Source organism: Astatotilapia calliptera, chromosome 6 (assembly GCF_964374335.1).
Source record: "Astatotilapia calliptera chromosome 6, fAstCal68.1, whole genome shotgun sequence".
Classification (NCBI taxonomy): domain Eukaryota; kingdom Metazoa; phylum Chordata; class Actinopteri; order Cichliformes; family Cichlidae; genus Astatotilapia; species Astatotilapia calliptera.
This window is the reverse complement of record NC_137427.1, coordinates 29,937,784-29,962,764: the sequence shown is the minus strand read 5'-3', so window position 1 is coordinate 29,962,764 and position 24,981 is coordinate 29,937,784. Positions and strand designations below refer to the sequence as shown.

General features: G+C 42.9%; 2 protein-coding genes across 2 annotated transcripts in view; one reads left to right on the top strand and one right to left on the bottom strand.

Moving 5' to 3' along the window:
- The window catches only part of LOC113024443 (protein sidekick-1), a 298,320-nt gene that overhangs the window by 101,651 nt on the left and 171,688 nt on the right, over positions 1-24,981 (bottom strand). The window contains exon 6 of the mRNA XM_026171546.2: positions 10,138-10,240. Within this exon, the coding sequence (XP_026027331.1) occupies positions 10,138-10,240 (103 nt within the window). The remainder of the gene's footprint in view (positions 1-10,137; positions 10,241-24,981) is intronic.
- LOC145429492 (uncharacterized) lies at positions 3,297-5,600 on the top strand. The gene is made up of 2 exons (XM_080303090.1): positions 3,297-4,492; positions 4,949-5,600. Exons 1-2 carry the CDS (start codon positions 3,328-3,330, stop codon positions 5,461-5,463), a joined length of 1,680 nt encoding a protein of 559 aa, XP_080159216.1. The 5' UTR covers positions 3,297-3,327; the 3' UTR covers positions 5,464-5,600.

The following is a 24,981-nucleotide window of genomic DNA, read 5'->3' as shown; positions in this document are numbered from 1 at the left end:
AGGAATCTTAGGTCAAGACAGGTGAAAAAAGAGCAGGGACAGAGAAGGCCTATTTTTAAGAGTTCAAAAGGCAAGGGAAAATTGGGACAGTGTAAAACTGTGACCAAAGCAGAAAAAGCTGCGGGTACTCATTATAATTTGCCTTTAGTGGCTGGTGCAAAAAATGAACCAGTGTACCGCGCATACAAAGTAAGAGATTTGGAGGCATTGGTTAAACAGCTTCCACCTATAACTGGAGGCGGAGCAAGGTGGTTGCGTGAATTAGGCAGACTAACAGAAGGAGAGGAGCTTGCGATTGGCGATTTTCGCGCCATTTCTGCGCGGTGTATGCTCGGTGGTGGGCTAGCAGATGTAGAGGCTATAGCTCGCACAACTCGCCATGCAAATGATTTTCCTTATCATGAAGTGCAATGTGCTTTGTCTGACGCAGTCCGTGAAAAGTACCCAACCCCTAATACAGGAGCCATACCTAAAATAATTTGGGACCCCCAAAACACACCTAGAGAGTTTTTAGAAAAAGCCAGAGATCAGTGGTTGTTAGAAACAGGTACCCATCCGGGTAGAGAAGGTGAGCATCGGGCATGGTTTCGCTCAGCGGTGCTGGCAGGGCTGCCAAACCAGGTCACAGAAGATCTACAGAAAAACCCAGATTTTGCCGTAGCAGATTCGGTGCAGTGGGAAAGACACGTCTCACATCGTTTGCAGCTGGAGCAGGACAGGGCGAACAAGCAGAAAAAAGAGTTGGAGGAGGCACAAGCGTCTCTACTCAAATTACAGTTGGTGGAGGCCAGAAACAAAGCCAGCGAAAAGAAAAAAGAGGAAAAAGAAAAAACAGAAAAAATTATGATAGTTGCGACCCAGCCTGGTCCTGGGCCTGAATGGCCAGATAGTGGCCCGGGTCCATGCACTAATGACGGATGGCCCGCCAATGCACCAAGGCAGAACCAACCCACAGGGAATTGGGGAACCGGTGGATCGTACAGAGGGCGTGGTGGCTCAGCGGGGGGAGTACAAAGAGCTCGTGACACGGGGAATCTCAGCAGTGTGCCTTGGAATGTCTGTTGGAGGTGTGGAGCAGAGGGTCATTGGAACAGAAATTGCCCAGAACGTCGTCAGAACTATCAAAGAAGAGGCTACCAATCCCAGGCACGTGGAGCTCCGAGAGCAAGAGATGGCTCTAGGGGAGCATATCAGGCCCCAAACCCGAGTGCAGCACCAGCCGCGCAGTATCCAGTGGCTGACTGGAGGGAGGACCAGTACTGAAGGGACCCGGAGGGACCAAACAGTATGGTGCTGGCAGATCCCATGCTGTTAATGACTATAGAAGGGACAGAATTGCCCTTCTTGGTAGACACTGGAGCAACATATTCAACCTTGAGAGCAGCACCAGACAGTGCAACGTTGTCCTGCCACACAGTGAACGTGGTGGGTTTTTCCGGGATCCCGACAACTCTGCCAGTGACTGACCCAGCTTTGACAAAGCTGGGCAAGCAGACTTTGAAACACAACTATGTGGTGTCATCGCAAGCGCCAGTAAATCTTATGGGCAGGGACCTGCTCGTGAAGTTGGGCGCCACAATCACATGTTCAGCAGATGGATTATCTGTGACTCTGCCAGGGGGCCAGCATTTTCCGTGCCTGGGAACAAGTTCAAAGACTCAATATCTGCTCCAAGACTGTGAAAGAGCAAAAGTCAATATCTACTGGGGGAGACTAGTGGAAGAGGATGTTCTGAGGCAATTTCAGCTGTGGAGACCCTGGATAATGAGCTTGGCAGTTTACTCCCCTCCGCGCGACCCTTACCACGTTACCCTGTTTTATGATAAAGAGAATGACGACACCTATCGTGAATTATTTCAATCTGATCTTGAAGGTCAGACGTGGAATGTGCAAACACATGACATCTACATCGGACCAGAAGGTGTAGCCGCGGCTGTGAAATTAACTGATGAACAACGGCCTTGGTACAATGTGGAAGAAAATTCAACCCCTCACATTACATTGGCGGTCCACCAAGGTCATGGTGCAGGTGATCTAGGTCCAATGGTCAGGCGAGCACTGGACGACACAGGGTGGCAAAGAACTCAAATTCCTAACTTATCTTATGCTCCAAATTGTAAAACCTATCGCATAACTTGTGCCTGTGAGGATATAGTGATCTTGGAACATAAAGAAATTTCAAAAACACATGGTGAGGAGTGTGTAGATCATCCTCACGCAGTTGCTGGACTGTCGAATCTGCCTGACAGTCTATGGTCAAAAGGGCCCACGGATGTTGGCCTAGCTAAGTGTCCTCCTGTCTTGTTCCAGCTCAAGTCACACACACCAATTAATAGACCACAGTATAAACACAAGCCTGAAGCAGAGGCAGGAATTACAGAAACAATAGAAGGCCTGCTAAGGGCCGGGGTGTTAGAACCCTCTCACTCACTGTGGAACACACCAATTCTACCAGTGGAGAAACATGGAACAGGAAAATACCGTATGGCACATGATTTGAGAGCCATTAATGAAATATTGCTCTCTACTACTGCACCGGTACCAAATCCGTACACAGCTTTATCAGCTATCACATGTGACCAAAAGTGGTTCACATGCATTGACCTGGCAAATGCATTCTTTTGTCTTCCTCTGCATGAGTCACTCAGAGACATTTTTTCATTCACATACAGAGGCCAACAACTCAGATACACACGTTTGCCACAAGGCTTTGCACTTTCTCCAGGCATTTTCAATCAGGTGCTTAAAGAAGCCCTGTCGTCATGTAATTTGCCTAATGATTGTACATTAATACAATATGTTGATGATCTTCTCATTGCAGCCCCGTCAGCAGCGGATTGTACAGCGGCATCGTTCGTTGTGTTGAATAGGTTGGCGGAATGTGGCTTTAAAGTAAGTAAAGACAAGCTGCAGTTAGTTCGCCCTGAAGTGACCTTTTTGGGCCGGGTAATCGCACACAAATCAGTGGGTTTGATGAACACACACAGAGACCAAATTTTGACACACCCAAAACCGCGAACTGTGAGAGAAATGCTTTCTTTTCTTGGTTTAACAGGTTACAGCAGGCAGTTCATTCCGGATTATGCAGGAAAAACTGCCCCTTTAAGGGGCCTAATGAAGCAAGTTGGTGTTCGAAACTTTAAGGCTGAGTTGCCTTGGACGCCTGAAGCTGAAGCCGCATTTATTAGGGTAAAACAGGATTTGTCAAGGGCCTCAGATTTAGCCACACCTAATTATGACGAGCCATTCTATTTAGATGTTTCTGAAACAAACTCAATTGTAAATGGAGTGTTGTTTCAGAAAAAAGGGGGGGGTAGAGAAGTGCTCATGTATGTTAGTGTAAAACTACATCCAACAGAAGCAAAGCATCCTACATGCACACAACATGCAGCAGGGGTTGCTAGAATTATCCAAAAAACAGCACATGTAGTGAGAGAACACCCACTAAAAATACTCACTACACATAGCATAGTGGCATACGTAAATTCACAAGCATTTTGTATGTCACCACGGGCACAACAGAGACTGAGCAAAGTCTTAGAGGCCCCAAATTTGACATTCACACATGAAGGAATTAACATGGCAGATTTAATGGGTGTAGGGGAACCACATGACTGCGCCAAAAGAGCACAGATCGAGGAAAAGATTAGAGAGGACCTGAAGGCCGAACCCATACCGGGAGCTGAGGACTGGTTCACCGATGGATGTTGCCACCGAGACGAAGGAGGACTGAAAGCAGGGTATGCGGTGGTCTGCAGAGTAGGAGGAGATTATCAGGTCAGAGAGTCAGGAAGGATTGAGGGAAAGCAGTCGGCCCAGAGAGCTGAAGTGATAGCCTTAGCTCGAGCTTTGAGACTAGCCAAGAACAGGAGAGTGAACATCTACACCGATTCGGCATATGCGTTTGGAGCAGCGCATGTGGAGCTGCCTCAGTGGAAAAGAGCAGGATTCAGAACAGCAACCAATGCACCTATCTCCCACAAACATGAAATGGAGGAACTGGAAAAGGCCTTGGCTGACCCAGAGGAGGTGAGCATTATAAAATGCAAAGCTCACTCCCAAGGAACCAGTATGGTGGAAAAAGGAAACCAGAGAGCAGACGAAGCCGCAAAGGAGGCCGCAGGCTACAAAGGACAGAGACAAATGATACAGGTAACATCAGAAGAAGAGATACCTGTTGACCTGATTGAGGAAGTTAAACGGGCCCAGGAGGAGGCATCCCCAGAGGAAAAGGGGGTGTGGAAAAACAAAGGAGCCTGGCAGGATGGACATTTGTGGAGGGGGCCAGACGGGCGCCCCGTGCTGACAGCCAAAATGGCAGAACAGAAGGTGGATGAAGCCCACGGACTTGCCCACGTGGGGAGAGCCCAGATGGAAAGAAATTTGTGTCATTGGTGGCATCCTGAGCTGCGAGGAATGATAAGGGAGAAGGCCAGGATGTGCTTAATCTGTGGGGCACACAATCCTAAGCCAGCAGTAAAACCGGAAGTGGGTAAGTTTCGGCCCCCTGAGAGGCCGGGAGAGGAGATTGTTATTGATTTCACTGATATGATTGATTCCGGGCCGGGCGGTGTAAGATATTTGCTAGTGTGTGTTGACGCTTTGACCGGCTGGCCAGAGGCCTGGGCTACAAAAAAGGAGGATGCTAAGACTGTCATTAAGTGTTTAATCAATCATTACATTCCCCGTCATGGGTTCCCGAAAAGAATTAGATCAGATAATGGAACCCATTTTAAAAATCAAGATTTGGAAAAAGTAGAAAAAATGTTGGGCGTCCAGCATAAATTTGGAACGGTCTATCATCCTCAGTCTCAGGGGAAAGTAGAAAGAATGAACCTAAATTTGAAAAACAAATTGGCAAAAATCTGCGCGCAAACAGGGCTAAATTGGGTCGCAGCCCTGCCGGTTGCGTTGATGACCATAAGATGTTCTGTTAATCAATCCACAGGTTTTACACCATACGAGCTGCAAACCGGGAGACAGTTTCCGGCACCTTGGACGGTGGGCTCGGGTGAACGGGACAAAAAGGGGAACCGGTCCCACGCAGACTACTGGAACGAGCTAAAGGCGCTAGTGTCCAGTTTCACGAAACAGGCGGCTTGTAAGGGGCCCACAGGAGAAGGAGAGGTCCCGGACGCGAAAACAGTGTGGCTGAGAGTCATCAAACGAAAGTGGAAGGAGCCCCGCTGGACTGGTCCATATGAGGTATCGGCTCGGACGGCGACAGCGGTCCAACTGAAGGGGAAAGGCGACACCTGGTATCACTGGACGCAGTGCGCAGCTGCGCACGAGGGCTTGGTGAGGAAGGATCAATCTCAACCCGACGCAGGTGAAATTGAGCGGCACAATAATCCCTCACACCTGTGCAACGGACCGACCGGTAGTCTACCCGGAAGGTCAAAGAAAGAGGAGCAGCCAAGGAGGAGATCGCCGCGCCAACGAAAAGGAGCGGTACCACACTGAACACCTAAAACAAGAGAGAGGCTCTGATAAAGGGCTTTGAACTTTTTACTACACCATAACATTCACATACCACCATGCAATCACAACAATTAGACACTGGTGATGAAAAAAGAGTCTCAAAAGCCATCACAATGTTCAAAATTATTATGAGTTTGATGTTAACTATGTTGCTAATCATGGCTATTTGTTTTTTGATTTGTTTGTTGCAGACCGACCCGGGAAACCAGTCTGAGCACGGAGGCCATGCCAGTCCGGCGTTGTTTGATACACCAAGTACATCACACGTGGTCCATAGTGATTTAAGGTTGCGGGCAAGAGTGAAGCGCGAGGTCTCTGGTAAAAAGGATGAGTGTCTCAGCACATATGGTGGTTTAGAATTAGATTATGTTATTGGCTCCACAACTTCCTTTACGTTTGATCTGTGTGATGTTGTTAATTGCAGGGACGTCGGCAGTGCTTGGAGGGGATACAATGTGTGGGTCTGTTGGGATTATTCAGTGAGTACGCACTGTGAGAGGGGAAATCGTCCTTATGACAGCTGGTGCCGTAATTGGGACCAGGTAAGGGGTTACACTGGGCAAAATTGGGAACCGTTAGAATCAGGATCAGAAAACGGGCTTAAACTACAGAGGGATTTTAGCCCCTCTGGAAACGCGTTAACTTTATCATTGGGGAATTGGCATCGCAAACAATCTATGTATTTAATTTTGGGGGTGGAAATAGCGGGGGTTGATCCAAAAGGGTTAATTAAAGTTAATTTCCTAGAAAAACTAATCGTTCTGCTTTCTTTCCAGTGACTCCAAATAAGAATGTAGATAGGATTAATTATGTTCATTACAATGTACTGAGACTCTCTAACCTGACCAGAGACGGATTGGAGGGGCTAGCGGAGCAGGTGGGTCCGACCTCGTTAATGGGAGTGCAGAATAGAATGGCCCTTGACATGTTGTTAGAGCCTTTCTGAAACTATGCATGATCACTCCGGTGTTGGTAATCCGTTAGAAGGCTGGCTGACCTCAGTGTTCGGACGGTGGAAGGGGGTCATCGCTTCGGTCATGTTTTCTTTGTCTATTGTGGTGGGTATTATGGTTATTTGTTGTTGTCTCATCCCTTGTGCCAGAAGAATGTTCAAAAGTATGTCTGTGAGGGCAGTGGACCCTGGAGTCATTACTCCAATGTCCATGATGCCAATGATGCATGTGGAGCTGAATGTGTAGGCCAAGGAGGGACACAACTGTTTGTGACCTCTGGATTCTCCAGAGGTCAACAGAGGGAATTGTAGAATAAGGAGGGGATGTTTTTCTCATTATCATTTAATATTTTAATATGCCATTATTAGTTCATTAGAAGTATATAACCAGCTTTGCATTAAGCATGAATTGAAGTTTTTGATCTTATATTATTCTCTGCATTACAGTGATGGTGATAACTTTAATTTGATCTTTCTTACAGGTATCAGAATAATAACATGATTTTCCATTGCAGATGTAACCATGATCATTCCATACACATTGCAGTTTGTTGCTCATTTTAGAGTTGTGCTCAAGGTAATTAAAGGTTAAAAGCTACAGCCAGCGCGAGTCTGGCTGATCTATGGAGGGCAAAGGCTTTGAGCTTGGAAGGCCGCACGCGCTTACACAGCACTTATAAGATGTCATTCTTGGTGATTTTGTGCTTAGTCATGTTTTAATATGTTTTAAGTAGAAGTAGCTGATCCAGCAATATTCATTTAATATTATATACTTGATTTAGAGCAATACACACTAATGGTCTTAATAAATGAAAGAGTCCTTGTAGTTGCCATGTTGTGTCTCAGCAGGGTACAGACGGTTCCAGGAGAAGGGGGGCAGTTAGCGTCTGCCCTCGGGAAGGAGACAATGTTATTCTTTGTGTTAAATAAAATTGTCAACATTGATTGTATTACACCTGTCACTACGCATGAGGGGGCGTTCTAATACCCTGATTTCATAAAACTATGGAAATGTGTTTTTTGAGATGAGATCTGAGACTGTCTGCATACAGTGTCCATCTCCCACGTGTGTGATCATTAAATCATCGTTTGACTCAACCCGACCGGACCAGTGTTGTTATTGTGGGTTTTTCCTCTGGTGTCCATCTCCAATATTTTTGAACCATAACACAAAATCAGATGAAAAACCATAGCTGCATTTGAACAACAAGATAGATGATGTTAGTGTCCAGTTTCTTCACTGTAACATTCACAATTAGTACATTTTACAAGTAGTACAGCAGGAATCATGACACAAACAACAGGAGCAGAAATTACAGAGACAACAACGACAACAAAACGATTCATAAGCAAAGCTGGGTGTAAAATACATCTGCAGAATACTTTATATTAGAGATCATTAGCATTACAATGTTAGTATTAATGTTTATTGGATTTTTCCAACATTTCTTTGCCTTTTTTATTCTACTAGCAGTCATACTGTTGGTGGCAGTAGATGATACTAACAAAGAACTTTATTAACAAGTCACAAAGCGAATGAAAAGAAGGCCAGTAAGTCAACCATGTTTGCATTCAATGCCTGGATGAATTTGAGACACAGTCTGAAGAGGTTAACGAACCAGAGGTTAACCAGAAGAACTTGTAGTATAGAGCAGCGGTCCCCAACCTTTTTTGCACCACGGACCGGTTCATGCCCGACAATATTTTCACGGACCGACCTTTAAGGTGTCGCGGATAAATACAACAAACTAAAACTAGTACTGGTACTGAAAAAAAGAAGATTTATTCATAACACACGTGAAAAGACCCAGGAAAACCGAGTTAACGATCAAAACGATAACAAAATAACGCTGAAAACCGATAAAAACCCTGAAAACCATACATTTCACACCTGAGCCTCTACTCTCGCGGCCCGGTACCAAACGACTCACGGACCGGTACCGGACCGAGGCCCGGGGGTTGGGGACCGCTGGTATAGAGAACAAATGTAGTGCTCGACCGACACATTTCGGCTCACAGCCTTCATCAGGGTCATCACGCATAATGGCTGCATCTGTTCAGATGACTTTTTTCTCCAAGCACCTTGGAAGTAAGTGAAGTTGTGCCAAAAACCTTTACTTGGTTTGAATTTGAGGTACACAAATCGCTTCTGCCATATGCAGTGACAGACTGTTTTGGACAGAAATCCACTCATTTGGTCGATGACATGGTCATATAAAACTCGTAGCAAAGTTTTTCTGGTGGAATCTGTTATTTTAGATGCCGTCCAAGTGTAAATAAAACACAACGAGCACTTTTTGTCAATCACATTCCAAATGTGAAGTGAAGACAAACCTGAATTTAAAGGCACCTAACCAGCAGATATGGAAAACATTTGAATATTTGCCGACTCGGTGGTTTCTGTCCCTTATAAAGAGTGAAAAGCAGATTTTAAAACTCTTCCTATTAGGTCTGCTGGGACTGGGCTTCCAATCAGCTTCTAATCATTTCAGCACTTTAGCAGGACAGCGCTATAACTCACTGATGATTAATGGAGGTGGATAGCCAATGCTTTTGGAATTTAGCACTACTTTAGATTTCATTGCTCAAACTCCTATTTCTCCCAGATATTGTATAGTATAGTTTCTCTCTTTCAGTTGTTTCCTGGGTACAAGTCTATCTCTCTGGTGTGAGAATTTCAGTGGGTACATCTCTGATAGCAGAAATAGTCACTAGGCTTTCTCTACGTTTTCAGAGCAGGCAATAAAACAAAACGAAGAAAACAAAAACCTCAAAACACACTTATTAGTGTTGAATTAAATATCACTTTTCTAATAGCTTATTAGACTGAGATGGTTCCTCTGCTGTTTTGTAAAAGCTACTGTAGCTACATTCCAGGTATCCATTATGTGTAATAGTCACTTGATTTTTTTATACCTTGAGTGCTACCCAGTGGTCAAGTGCCGGTCAAGTGCAGCAGAAAAACATTTAAAGGGGCTCTCACAAAACAGAGCAGCCAGCCTAGGTCAGACTTAATAACAAAATCTGACAAAACCCTTGTACAAACAGAACAAAAGTAGGGAAAAAATATCACCTGTTGAGTCCAGAAAACTCATCATTCTGACTGGCTGTGCTCTTATCTGGTCATTATAGCCTCAGTGGCACTTTTCTTTTTTTCCTATTAATGTTGGACTCATAGGAAAACCTGCTTCTGAGTGAATATAACAGAAGATTATAATATAAGCATAAAAATACATTCTCATCACATATTCCAGGAGGAAAGTATGACTACCTAGATTCACTTAATAATTCTTTAAGCAATTTAAACTAACTGAATTGATGCTTTGCACTTAAAGAACTGACATAAATGATGTATTCCATGCCTATGAGTTCAGTGTTTGTATTGTAATACCTACTCTGAACTTCTTAAATACTGTCCCTGACAAATATTACCCATAATACAATACAATTAAAAAAAAGAAACTAATCAAAACTAAACTAAAATAATGGCTAGGATAATCAGTCGTTCAGGTAATTATTGTAAGCTGTGTGAGCTGGGTGACCCAATGTGAGTAATTTAAGTGAGAGGGGAACATTTGCTGAGCTACAAGTTTCCGAGGTGTCCTCTAAGTGACCTGGAAGAAAACAGTTTAGCAAAAGAAACCGTTCACCCTCTGCAGGCATGTTTGTATGTGCACGTCTGTATGCATGTATAAGGAGTTTACCTAGCATTAGCAATGCACTCCAGTATAGCTTCATTTCCAGCCACCACTGTTGTGTCTTTTGGACCAATCACGATAGCTGGAACCACTGGTTCTGACTCGGGATCTGCAACAGAAAGAGAAAAAAAAAACGAGAGGCGGGTTAGCTCATAAACCGTAGACAGCAGCATGATCTCAAACACAGATCTCAATGGTCTTCCACATACGCACACCTCTACACTCTGACACTGTCCACTCAGTGTCGTACTATACCCAACTTTGTGTAGCAAACATGACTACACAAAGCTAGTCATCACAGTTTCCACAGTTTTAGTTCACATGATTGTGAAAACTAAGCACAGCCCACGATTCAGTAGTTTGCAGAACCACCAAGTAATAACTTTGTGTATGAGATTGTCAGTCTCTCACGTTACTCTGGAGGAATTTTCTGTGCCTGGCATCATTGTCCTGTTTGACGCAATTTTGTCTAAATTCAATGCAGTTTTGTTTACATTCTGTTAAAAAGCATAGTTTACACTGGCTGAATCAATACAGAGAAAGCACAGATGCTGCATCGTCTGGATGAGCAGAAAGAGTGACTGCATCATACCCACTGCGCAACATCTCCAACTGGACAGTGTCTGCTCATAATGAAGACAGTAACAGAGATTGAATGAATGGCAATGAAATTTGAGGTGTGAGAATATAGATGTGACTGAGAAAAGACTAAAAGTTCTGATAATACTTTCTTTCGGTTTCTAAACAACTGTGTCCTCTTATCTCAAACATATTTTCAGTCATACACACACAGTGTAACTCGCTCTTATAAACAACAGCGTTCTTTCTGTCTGAACCACACTATCCAGTATATAATGATGTATTGGAGATAGCATGGCAATGTGTCTGAGTTACAATTATACTTCTCAGAAAAAAGAAGTACACTAGTGTGAGTATATGAAGAATGATTTATTGCCCAAATGGTATGTGGGAGACTGTGGTGTACGTGCAAGATTATGATTTTGTGTGTGTGCGAGAAAGTATGATTTATGGCCTGAATGGCCTCTCATAAGAAGAGAATGCCTTAGAATTGTTATCAGTTTGAAAAGTATAACATTTGTTCAGAATATAGCAAAAAAAACAGACAAACAGAAAAACTTATGTCAGTGTTTTAAAGATTTTGTGAAGCCTATACGTTACTGTTATGGCTCTGTAAGAGAGTGTGTGTGTGTGTGTGTGTGTGTGTGTGTGTGTGTGTGTGTGTGTGTGTGTGTGTGTGTGTGAACTTCCCTTGGTTCCCAGTGCATCGACTATATAACTGATGAATATGTAGATTTTCAAAAGGGTGGGGGGTGCGGGGGGTAGTAGAGTGTAAATTAACAGACTAGTTCTGATAGGGGTTGGTCGGGGTAGAAGGAAAGGAGGGGGCATAGAGGGGAGGTGAGAAGCAGCTTTGATCTTCCCTTTGAAGGGAACGAGGAAAAGGTGGTAATTGACTCCCTGCTCTTTATTCCCCCCTCTCATTCTCCCTCTTCTCCTTTTTTTTTTAAAATCAGAGAGAAAGCGCTGAAAAGTCATATCCCGCTGTCACACGGACCTGTAATAAGACATGCGGTGGGAAGACAGGCGAGCGATGGCACAAACAGATACACACACACACACACACACACACACACACACACACAGATACACACACACACTTGAGCGCCTTGACACCAACACTCAGTGAGTGGAGGCTGAGTCATTAATGTAGAAGATAAGTAAAGTGACACCAAAAGAAAGGTAGAATAGACAGATGGAAGCAATCGCGGAGGTCTCTATCACTCTTACTTTCTTCGTTGAACACATTGAAAGGTCTGGGCTCAGAAAAAAGAAGATGGCTTAACAGGAGTGGGTGGAAGACGCAAAGAGGCTGAGCGACGATGGGCAGGCCGAGGTAGAAGCAGATGGAACAAGGGTATAGTGTCCATTAGCTGTCCAGTGCAGGAAGATGGGGTCAGAGAGGGAGTAGTAACCATCAGCGGACCTTAACAGCAGCAACAAGGCCACAAGTAATGAATGGAAGGGGATGTGAACCCAACCTATTAACCTAGCCTGTGCGTCTGGGGGGAGCAGACCGACAAATCAGGACAGCAAGAACACTGGCATGACAAGGGAGACAAAAACAAAAAACAAAAAGGGCTTTGAGGAGGGAGACCGGGTATATATGCAGATGGGGAAAAAGTGAGGGGGGACCGCAGATGGTCTTTTCCTTCCTGGAGTGACAGACACGATGGAAGAAATAGAGGGGGAAGCAAAATGCCATACGGTTGTGTGATCCTCGCTCTTCTCTTCTCTCTGTCAGCGTGTCTAACATGCTCTTTCTCTGGGGAAATCTCTTATCATTTCATCTCGTCTGGATCTCTTGTTCCCCACCGCCTATCCTCCCTCCCTTATTCCCTATCATCCTCTTATCTTTGCCTTTTAGTTGTTTAAACTGGGATTATTAAATTAATCTTCTTCAACTTAAACAAGGACAGATATTCAAACTGGCAGAGCGCATTATTATACATGCGCATTTAAGCTGTGGCAGCTAAAAGGCTCGCTCTAAAGATTCAACAAACAGAGTCCAGAAAGTTTAATCTAACTCTATTGGATTCCTCATTTAGCAAATGAGAAACACCATGTGGCAGAGGCAGGGAAAGCAGGAGTGATGGAGGGAGGGCTCGCAGGACGGGTTGCTGCAGAATGGAGCAATATCAGAACAACAACTTGGGGCTAAAAAGCTTCATTATAGAAAGAGGAATGATAAAAAAGAAGAGCTGTTGAAGCAAAAAAAACGAAAGAAAAAGTGGTAACAGAGAGGGAAAAAAACATAAATCTTGTGAGCTTCCTCCAAGTGTATGTGCACATGGTTCTGGGTATAATTTAGCACCAAAGAGGCATTGCAATGTTACAATGCTCTCGTCAGCGCAATCATTGCTGATTGACAGCAAAGTGCTGCTGAGGTGACACAGCTGTGCTAGGATTGGAAGTGTGTGTGTCAGATGGAAGCAGAAAAAAATCCTAAATTAAATCAAGGATCGGAAAGATATATATATATATATAAAAAGAGGGCTAGTAAAAGGATCGGTGCGGCTTTAGGGCAAAAAAAAAGATAGCGACTGATAAATGGAGAATGAACGAGACAGGGAGAGAAAGATGAAAAGCTATTCTATCCTCAGATTACAATGTAATCCCTCTTTGAATGGATTCCCTCAGATTACAGCTTGTTCTTCTATTAAATCTGTCAGTCACTGCAAACTCCCAACAGTGTCGGTGAGTCAGCTGGGATATATATATGAGTGTGTGTGTGTGTGTGTTTGCGCGTATTTGTGAGCATGATCTTTCTATGACTGGAGATCTGTACGCTTTAAGCCTTTCAGACAAATCTCTGCAGAGACCTCGAGTGCAGGGAGGGATTGGTTGAGGACTGAGCACACACATCTCTCTTTACGTACACACACGTGCAAAAATCCACACAGGAGGAAGCTGGTATTAGCTGGCTGTGTATTAATAGAGTTGTCAGATACGTGTCTGCATGGTTCACAGCCAACTAACACATATCACACTTTGAGTACACACACAAGTGAGGCAAAAAAGTTTGAGAAAAAATAGTGCGATGTCGAAAGAGGAAGCACGAATTTGGAGGGAGAAATGAAATGGAGGGACAGTGGAAATGAGAGGTTAAAAAAATATATATGTATTTTGTAGGATACACAGAGAGGAGAAGGTGATCATTTGCTGATCTCCCTGGGGAATGCTGCGTGTGTGTGTGAGAGTGGGGTGAGTGTTTGTGCGTGTCACTGCGCTCATTAATGCTGCATGCTGACAGCTAAGTGTCATCATCTGACTACACTCGCCTTAGAATGCCAATAGAAAACCACAAGCCAAGACATGCCACACACACGCACGCACACTGTGCCACACCACACCAAGAGCTGGAGATCCAAGCCCCAAGGGGAGACAGACAAAGGATGGGATGCAGTGAGAGGACAGAGAAAGATGCCCGATTTTAAATATTCATCTCTTCCTTCAGCTGCCAAAGCTTCTATCTATCTTTGTCATCACTCTGTGCAAGTGATGAAAGCAGGAGATGGAAAGATGGGAAAGAAATGGAGGAGGTAGGTGAGGAAACAGGAAACACACAGCAGTAATGGTGAGGCAGCAGCAGGAGTTAGGCTCTGGGGAGTACTCAATAACTATTTGATTAATTTTTAGTATTTTTTTAGCAGCTTGACAAAACCAAATATGACATAATGAGGTAACATTTCATCATCTCTATAGTGAAATAAGCGTGTGTGCAACGGCTTCACGCCTGCAAACTTTTTTGAGCACACCGGAGGAAAAGATAGATGAATTTTTTTTTCACCCATTAACCTTTGACAAAAAGTTAATTGCACACACACACCTGCAAACAGTTAGAACACTAAAAAGACAACGTGCACAAATGGAATTATACAAGTATGTGCTGATGAAGAAACAGTAGCATGAGTTTAGCAGAGAAAATGTTGCCAAAATGAAGCAAAGCCAGCGAGTTACAGTGCTGTGAAAAAGTATTTGCCCCCTTCCTGACACATCTGTCACACTTATGTTTCAGATTATCAAACAAATTTTAATATTAGACAAAAAAAATAACCAGAGTTAAAACAAAAAGCTGTTTTTAAATTTCATTTATTAAAAGAAAAAAGCTATCCGACCCCACCTAGACCGGTATGAAAAAGTAATTGCCCCCCCATTGTTAAATTATGAATTTCATGATTAACCACATTTGTTAAAAAAAGCCAAGTTCAATTTCACTAGTCACACCCAGGCCTGATTACTGCTAGACCTGCAGAACCAAGAAGGAACTTAAATAGAATCTGTCTGACAAAGTGAAGTACAAAGTCATTGGGAACTATCAGTCTAGAAACTGTTACAAAGTCATTTCTAAGGCTTAAGGGCTCCAGTGAACCACGATGAGAGCCAATGGTGAACTAGTGTACCAATATAACTCCAAGAGCGCACCAACAACTCATCCAGGAGGTCACTAAAAAACTCAGAACATTTTGTGAAAAACTGCAGGCCTCACTTGTCTCAGTTTAGGTCAGAGTTCACGATTCAACAATAAGAAAGTGAGTGAGGAAAAACGACATCAACGGGAGACTCAAGAAGAAAACCACTGTGGACCAAAATAAACACAAAGGCTAATCTGACTTTTGCCAGAAAATATTCTTGATGACCTTCAGGCTTTTGGTAAAATCTTCTGTGGATTGACGAGACAAACGCTAAACTTTTTCTGTCCCGTTACATCTGGTGTAAAACTAACACAACACTTACTAAAAAGATCAATCAAACATGTTGGTGGTAGTGTGATGGTCTGAGACTTTTGCTGCATTTCGTCACTCATCCAAGTGACTTCTTCAGTCTCAGCTGACGGCACGTTTCCCCAACATTACAAACAGTACATTTGCACAATGACTGAAACCAGCCCACTGAATGAACAATGGGCTGTGAGGTCAGTTAGTTGATCATTAATATGCATACTGTCATGCCCATTGATCAACAATTACTTATCAAAGCCCACTGAGCAAAGACCATTCTGACCATTGGTCAGACCATTGGTTCATGCCCTGATGCCCCCAGAACAATGACCCAAAACACTACACCAAGTCCACACACAAATGGCTCAAAACCAAAATAAATGGTTTTAGAGTCGCCTAGTGAAAGTCTGGCTCTAAATCAGATTGAGACAAGTTGTTTTTTTAAAACCTCTCCAATGTGGCTGAATTAACATAAATTCTGCAAACCAAATTCCCGTGAAAGACCCATTGCCAGTTATCACAAACACTTCATGCGACGAAGGGTGGTGCAACCAGTTATTAGGCTTGACAGGCAAATACTGATCCAGATAGGTTTGGATAGGTTTTTTCCTTTAGAAAATGAGAAAAATTAAAAATTCTTTAATGATCTATAATGCGTACATGTGACAAATGTTTAAAAAAAGACCCTTTTTGAAAATCGGGAAGCTGGCAAATACTTTTACACAGCACTGTATAATCAAATCAGTGTACTTAAGAGCTCTGCTCACGATCAGCATTTTAAAAGTACCACTTTCACTCCTGCAAACACCTGCAGCGTGTGAGTCAACACTTTCCTCAGATTGGAAGTTACTGTCGTCACTACCACCTTCCCGCAGAGCTGAATGCGGCACCTCCTTGTGAGTCCTAGCACCCTGAAACCTTGACATCAAATATCAATGACGCAGTCTATACTCACATTAAAAATAAAACTCCACCCCATATGATCTGCCTCACTAAACTTCCATTAAACAATGCAAAGCCTTAGAAAAGCCATTTATAACTGTATATGCACCATAGTGATAATGTCAGGCAGTTGCAGCAAATTGGCAGAAGTGATTCAATTACAAATGTAGTGAAGCTAAAGTTGTAGTCCTTCTTCAGCCTTGTTATGTATTTGAGAGTGGCACTAAAGATAGTGGTGGGGTGGATAAATAAGATAGATAACGCGTTACTAGAGGCTAACGGGTGTTTCTCCTAATTTTTGCCACGAATTTTGGAAGAATAAGTCCAAATGAAGATTGTTTTAAAAACCGCACATCTTATTTCTGCAGTGGAAACATTAAGGATAACGAGCCATATGTTGGGTTTGTTTAAAAACAACAAAATGGCATTACATCCAACTGAAAATCAGAGCAGGCACCCTGTTACAGGCAGACTTTATAGGCCTCTGCTAAATGTAAATGTTTTACTAACAGAGCCTGAGAGAACTGGGTTTTAGTTCATTTATGATTTACTTTTTTTTTTTATGATTTTCTGGACTTCTTATTGAAGAAGAATCAGTTTTATATCAAAATAAAAGAAAACTATCGTACTTAAACATAAGCTACTTGATTAAAACTTGGCTCTAACTAACATGGTGGTGGCAGATTTTATTTAAAATGTTAACATTATATGTTGTTGAATATTCAAGCATTTATATAAATTTAGCTATTACTAACATTTTACCACATTAAACAAAGTTGATTTCACCAGCTCTAATTTAAGAGAAAAATATTATTTCCTGAAACCTGAAAAAGTATATTTCAGGATAAAGGCACAAATTACTTCTATACCCCACCCTGCGTTTCTTATTAAATTGGAGCAGTGCTATACAGGCAGCTGCACTAGTTATTATTTTCTACGTATCATTTTTTCTTGACCTGTGAGGGGAGTCATTTGTCTTCAGCATCTCTGAATAGCCCATAAAACACGCACATAGATTCAGGGTTGGAAAAATGAAGTCGATCCATAAGTGCCCTTCACATAAAATCTGCATTTTATGTGAAGGCCACCAGATGGCGATAGCTATGGTTGCAAAAACACACAGTGCTGTAGAAGTCTATGAGAAAACGGCTTTCTGACTTGACCTCTGTAAACATTTTTCTGCTGAAGAGGTCTCACTAGTTTGGGGTCACATAGAATCAAAAAGGAACAATAAGTCTGTTTTGAAAATCTTGGTCATGCTACGCATCAAAATATGAAACAATAGCTTACTGGCTAACAAACTGTTATTCATAAAGTAATTAGCCAATGAATGTGTGGTCTTTTCGAGCCACAGTGGAGAGTCTCCTCTCAAGGCCGATATATGCTGCTCCTTTCAGCTTCCAAAGAATTGCAAAGGATCTTTTTAGATTCCCACGTCCATTTAACTGTTAGAAAGCTAATGCTAGCCCGGTGATAGTGCATATCTTAACTTGATTGTTGCGTATGTCATCACAGAATTGCAACATTTTTTTAGTGTTGGTAGCAGACAGAATGGACAATCTCTATTAAAATTAACTGAGTTGATGACCTTGAAATTAAAAGATGTTGAGTTCTAAGTTTTGTAGCCATGAAGCAGAAAACAGTGAGATTTTAGTGGGGAAACATCCCTTACAGTTTGTTCTCATCACTTCAACCAGTGTGGCTTCAGTGAGCAGCTCTTAGCTCTCAACTTCTGGAGAGAGGAAAGGATCAAGGCAACATTTGTCTCTGTTTAGACAGACAGAGCAAGGAAGATAATGCAAATGCAAATGGCTTCTTTACCTGTTGACCCGCGGTTTTTCTTGCCAACTGTCCGTCAGCCACAGAGAATGAGATGAAAAGAAGTTGGAGAAAAAGAGGGATAGGAAGTAAGAGAAATGGGAGACATATAATTTAGATTTCAAGTATTTACTTGGGGTGCAGCAAAAAAAAAAGCAATTCACCAAATACACATTAAAAGAAGCAAAAGAAAATTCAAGCTTTCACAAGTCAGCAGAGTCTCAGCGATTTGGAGGCATACTGGATAAAGAGGCTCAAGATGAGGGAGGAGAAAAAGCACACAAAGGAGGAAAAACCATACACACAAAAGGCAAGAAACAGAGAAATGGATGACGAGGAGAAACAGACAGCAAGAAAGGGAAGGCTATGTTATCATGGAGTCCAGAGGAAGACAAGCTGTTTGCAGCCCATCCATCAACTGCCAGCTACCAAATTTTGTGTCTCTCATTCAGTCTTTTCTTCTCCCCCTCTATCTTTCGCCTTCTGCCTTTCTCCCTCTATTTGTCATAAGTCTGGATGTAGCAGGAGTGTAAGCTGTGAGAAAATGATGGAATTGACATTCTACTGGCAGAAAATCGACATTCACTATTCATCTATCAATACACTACCCCTTCACGCTTCTATTCAGCCGCTCAGCCACTCACTCAACTTTACAATACTGGGAGTGTGTGTGTGTGTGTGTGTGTGTGTGTGTGTGTGTGTGTGTGTGTGCGCAGTGAAAAATGTATGTCAGAGGCTTAATTTAGATTCTGATGCAAAGTTCGCTCAGCCTGTGCGTAGGGTGAGCACACACACACACACACACACACACACACACACACACACACACACACACACACACACACACACACACACACACACACACAGAGTCTATAGCACAAGTGACAAAGAGTGAGCAAGCAGCTCATGAGGGTGAAAAAACGCTTCCTAAAACAAACTGAGGGAAAAACTTTAGAAGGATAAGCTGTTCAAAAGTTTTCAGCATTTCTTGTGGAAATAAGATAAATCGGTGGTCGGCTATCGCCAGGTATTAAATGTCAAAACTTGTTCCTATGAACTGAAATGCATCCATAAGACAAATTTGCTTCTTTTTGGGCCTTTGTTAGTGGCACAATATCTTTTAAGACTGATGCTTGTTGTGATGACACTCTCCACCTCTTGTGACAGCTGTGTTCAGTATTGGAGAGGAGGCGTGCTTTGTCTGCAACACTGGAAACACCTGTGAGCTGTGTCGAGCGGCTCTCTTTTCACCAGCTAAATCACCATGGTAACTTATGCTCAACAGATAACCTGGTTGGGACTAGGTTATGTTTCGAGTTTTAATCCATGGTTCAGAGTGAGATGCTTCGCTCGCGTTTCCTGAGACGGCTCGTAGTTGGCCACACCAAGGCGATTCCCATAGTCAAACACTCATCTCTGCTATCAAAGAACCAGGGACTATGTGAAGTAACCCAGTGTTTTGTCGAGCCAGCTGACACTGTGCCTGTGTTGAATTTCCTTCATCCTATACCCGTCTGCTTTGTGACATGAAATCAGGCGAAGGGCCACAGAGGACTAAGGAGGGCTGGATACTCAAGGCTAGAATTGCTCGTATAAACTGATCACATGTGATGTTGCTGTGTTTGCATTTTGTGCTCTGCGGTCACAGCTGACTGTTCAAAACTGTGGGCATACTTTACTTCATTTAATGATAATGCAGCTAAATGCTACACACTGCATTTTAAAAAGTAGCGTCTTCTAAAGAGCACAACAGCAGCAACCTAAACATGAAGATGAAACCAGGAGACGTCCTTACTGGATCATCAGAGCTGAACAGGTGATGGAAAAACAGGTTTACCTTTTAGGTCACATGAGTGAGTTGAAGGGAAGTTATGAACTGTTTCTGAGAGACAAATAACACCAGGATCCTTTTTCTACGTAGCTGACAGCTGGTAACTGTGCAGGGGCGGGTCTAGCAAAGTGTTGCCAGGGGGCCAGGTAGGGCATTAACAGGGAGAGGGGGGCACAAGGAAATACTTTTCTTTCCTATTCTCATTTAAAATGTCTAGCTTTTAAAAAATTATTATCTGAATCTTACAACAAACGACTAATAGATTGATGCATTTATACCATCAGAACAGTGTACATCACTGTCACAACAGCGTTTGTTTTCATTCAAAGGCTTTATGATTGTTCCTATAATGGTGGGCCGGTCAGTCAAAATGCCCGGTCCGATTTTTTGTCCCAGTCCAGCCCTGTATGCAGCTCATCTGCAGTCTGGTGTTACCTACATCTTCCTATTCGAAAGGCAGAATTTCCGAGTTCTGAGTACAATCGAAAGCACCACGACTGCAGTTTTTGTGTTGGATGTAAAAAGCGCACATGATGCTGTGACGTAGGCTAGAATCATGGCAGCAGTCAATGACGGTCCAGGCGTGGGATTTCTCTCGTGGAAATGTGCACATTATTTTTTCCTTTCTATTGGTAGGTGGCACAGTGCACTTGTGGCAAGTAAGCAAGCTAGAAGACTGGCAATCTTGCTGGGTATCCAGTTACGGAAGCAACACATTAACAAGAGAAGTCTGAGTAAAACCAAGGTTTACTTTGAAAATAACGAGTAACTTGAAGTAACTGAGTTACCGTATTTCCCGGACTACAAAGCGCACCTAAATATTAGCCGCACAAGCTAAAATCAGGGGAAAATCCTGTTTTGTACATACATTAGCCGCACCTGACTAAAAGCCGCAGGTGTTTCAATGTTGACTTATCATATGTAAGAGAATATGCACAAAGGGAATTGTCAGGAAAGAGATGGCTGTTTGGAGACATCACTTTTATTAATATTTTGAAAAACAAGTTATGGGTACATATTTGCACATGTAGTACATAACAGTAGCCTACAGCACACCAGAAAAATAGATTCGGACTACCTTTTAGGCTCAGGTGCAGTGACACGGCTTTAACAAGAAGAAAAGTCAGTCATTCACCACCATCTTTCTCTTCTTCCTGTGCACTAAAACCACCAAAGTCCTCTTCTCCAGTGTCGGAAACGAACAGGCTCAGGATGGCTTCGTCATCCACTCTCCGCTTCTCTCCTTCGTTGTCACTTTCAAAACCAAAGAAATCCTCATTGTCAGTGTCAGAGTCGAACACCCTCAGAAGGGCCGTGGCGGTGTCCTCCTCACCATGATGCAGCAGTCCAGCCCTTCAAAATCCGTTGGTGATCCTGGATGTTTTCACACTTTTCCACGCTGTCAGAATCCACCGGTGGAGTTGGGCATAACTTGCTTTTCGCAAGTTTATCGCCGCTCATCATCCACGCCTCCCGCTGAACGCGTACCGCTACTCTGTTAACGTATGCAGTCTGTATTTTTTTTCCCAATTTTCCCCACGTCACTGCTTTGTTGGCAGCAGCTGAGTTGGTTTCAGTATGCGTGTAATCTCTTTATATTTTTTCTATTATTATAGTTTTATCTTCCTTTGTAAAATCAGACGCACTGCTGCCAGTAGACTAATTCATGTTTGTGGGTAGTCAGAAGATTAACGCTACCTCTTTTACGTGAACGTGTTTGTAGCCAGATTGATAAACCATGGGTTTACTTATCGAGTTGATAACTATGTTTGTCTCAGCGCTTAGCCTGATTGCCAGTGTGCCGGTGAGTGATGCCAGATAATGAAAAGATATCCTTGAGATGTTGAACTTTCTTCTTAGTGCACAGCTCTGATCAGTGCAGATGACATTTTTAGTACTAGCACTTTACTGTGCAGTCTAAACCTTCATGAGTAAAAGCCATTAAGTGTCTTTTATCACATCACCTGTGCAACAGGCTTAACTATGTAGAAAAAATAAAGCTTAACCCGCTTGTATCCACTGCTAGTATATGCAAAAAATACAGTAACTTGCTAGGATGATAATTTTTTTTAAGAACAAGCTAATGATAAATCAAAGTAGTGCTATTTGCCACATATCTGCAAATCTGGTCTATCTTTGGGAAGTTATGGTACAGTCACATTAGGGGAAATGATGGTCAGAGACCACAGCACAACCAAAATTATTGCAACAGTGTAAATTGAACTTGCAAGCTTGTTGTCTTTGAAATGGCTGCTTGAAAAGCAGAGACCAGGTCTGTGACCACTTACAGTCAATAACTGACTTAAAAGAAAAATTGGCGCATCGAGACAGCAATAAAACAACAATAAGAAGGAGTCATTTTGCAATTAGTTTGTGACTAAATCGTGTCACGTTGGCAAATACATGCAAACTGCAAAAATCACGAATCCAGTGACACGTGTTGCAAGTCGGTTGCTGTCTACATACACAGATATTCACGTTAAGTCCAGACAGGCGGTTGAGGGTGGTGCATGATTAAAATTTCAGTGCAATCAGTGAGGAAACAATAATTTTTCCTACTCACAAGGAAGCTGCTATCCTGTTTTTACTCTAGTGTGAGCGAGGCATTAGCTACAGGCTGTGTGAGCAATCACCTCTCTCTGTAGTAGGACATCTGCAGGCATGTCTCAGTTAATGAAGGCTCTCTGTCTAAACAGAACTCAGCTTCATTAATGTGATTAGTAACGCCTGTATTTAACTAGTATACAGTGTCAAAATGGCTGCTTTGAAATGGATTTATCTATAAACTACATATGCCATAATACCAACAGAACTGAGTTCACCTATAAGCAGTTTTAAACAAAGCTGAACGTTTGTGAGGACATGGTTTAGTAGTGCTGTTTTAGACAAATTGCAAGGTGTACGATTTAAATTGCACACAGAGCATATATCATGTTTTCAATACAAATCTCAAGAATTGTTTCTTGAGATTTGTATTGAACGGCAGTCCTTTTAAAACAGAAAGTAAAGGACAAAATGTTCTACACTATTCCTAACACACTCAAACATGGCTTTTTAAGTGGAGAACAGTTTGTGCTGTCAAGTAGCAGTATTACTAAATCTATTATTTTGGAGAGTCTAACGGGGTGACAGCACACACATGTGGGCTTGCACAAACATGGAACACACACACAAATGCAAACAGACACACAGACAAACAGGAACATGCAGGATTTGGTCTGAGGGCACACACTCCTGCATGTGAATTCAAATGATGTGTCATTCTGAGTCATCTTCAGTTTCCAACAGGAACACAGAAACAATGAGGACATCAGGGGACAACAGACGGAGAGGAAGACCAAAAGACTGTGTTTGTGTGTGTGCGTGTGTTCACGACACAACAAAGCATCTGACGTTCATAGCACTTTTTTTCCCCCCGCTGCTTTCCCAATCTCTCTTTGTGTTTCAGAACCCTGTGAAATGCCTTGGATCATTCATTGTCTTAATCGATGTGCATTGCACTACTGAGATAATTACTGTAGCACAGGTGGCTCCTGTCATTTTCTGCCTTTATATCCAACATCAGCATCATGGTTGATATTAATCTTATTAAAACAGTTTGAGGTCATGTGAAAATATTAGTTTGTGCCTAAGTACGCCTCGACCTTGGGGAGGATTTGTATTCATTAATTCACTGTTGTGTATTCGCCTGCCTGAAGGACCCATAAACAAGCGGAGGTCACCGTGTCCTCTGTGAGTGGTAGCAAATTGTGCACATGGATGTCGCTGCACATGAGGGTGTCTACAGTATGGGTTTGTGTACAAGAGGTAATAATTACAGTATCTGCTTCCTGTGCCTGCTATTCAGTACAACAATCCTGTGTGCTTGGTATGTGCGTAATGTGTGACTGTTTTAGCTTTCTGGATGACCTGGTGTGCTGGTACTGAACCTTCAGTCCCAAGCTCAGGGTCACCTATTTGCTGCAACACCCCGAAACCCTCCATGACTCACCCCAACCTCTCATAACCCTTTAACACATAAAATGCCCCAGTGGGCCTTTCTTCTTTCCCTCCATCTACATACAACAAGACAACCCTTGCCCCTCGGTGACAATCTATTCCCCGGCTCAGCTTCGCTTTGTTCCCCCCGCATCCACCCACATCGACATCCACTGTCACATTTCCCCAAGCAAAAGAATACTTTTTTAGCAGTGCGTTTGGGTCTTTTCTTTCCCTCCCTTGGCTGCTTAAAAACCCAAAGTTCAACCTCAAAAACCCTTACCATTCCAATTTACCCTGTCAATCTCACTCCCTTTTCTCTCTGTTCCTTCTTCCTGCTCCGAAACACACACGTGCTAACACACATACGTGCACAGCCACAAACACACACCTATTTGAAATTCATATCAGCAGCGATACAAATGCAACGCTCCAACTTCCAATACTGATACATTTACAGGGAGAAGCACAGGGACCCGTCTCGACACACAAACACATGTGCGCACAAGCATGTAAAATAATAAGCTTGCTGGAGCGTTGACCTCAGACCTAAGGGCAATTCCTGATGGACCCAGATGTTAAAATATGCTTTCTTTTCTTATACCGAGTTGTGCGTCTGTCTCTGAAAATCTAAGAAGAATTTGTGGAGACCTATCATTGATACACAGCATGTAAACAGCCGTGAGCAGGTTTACATAACAAAGTTTGGTTTTCATACAACCTTTACTCTCTTTATTTGAGCAAAATCCTGTCACTGGATCCGATTCTCCTTCCCTCTATAAATGTGGACTCTGGCAAGGTTACATCTTCCTGCTGTCTGCCTGTCTGTACCAAACACCAGCACCAGTTGACCTTTCCAATTTACCATGTCAATCATGCGCGAACACACCCACACACACAGCCCAGTCTCTCATACACGTTCAGGTAAAAGTTGGTGTCAATCACCCTTGCGTGGACTCCCAAATGTCACAAGGTTTTGAC

Bases quoted from the DNA above. Each gene is read 5' to 3' on its own strand.
- LOC145429492 (XM_080303090.1), top strand. From the start codon at position 3,328: ATGTATGTTAGTGTAAAACTACATCCAACAGAAGCAAAGCATCCTACA. The intron at 4,493-4,948 runs GTAAGTTTCGGC...ATCAATCCACAG, and splicing joins AGCAGTAAAACCGGAAGTGG to GTTTTACACCATACGAGCTG.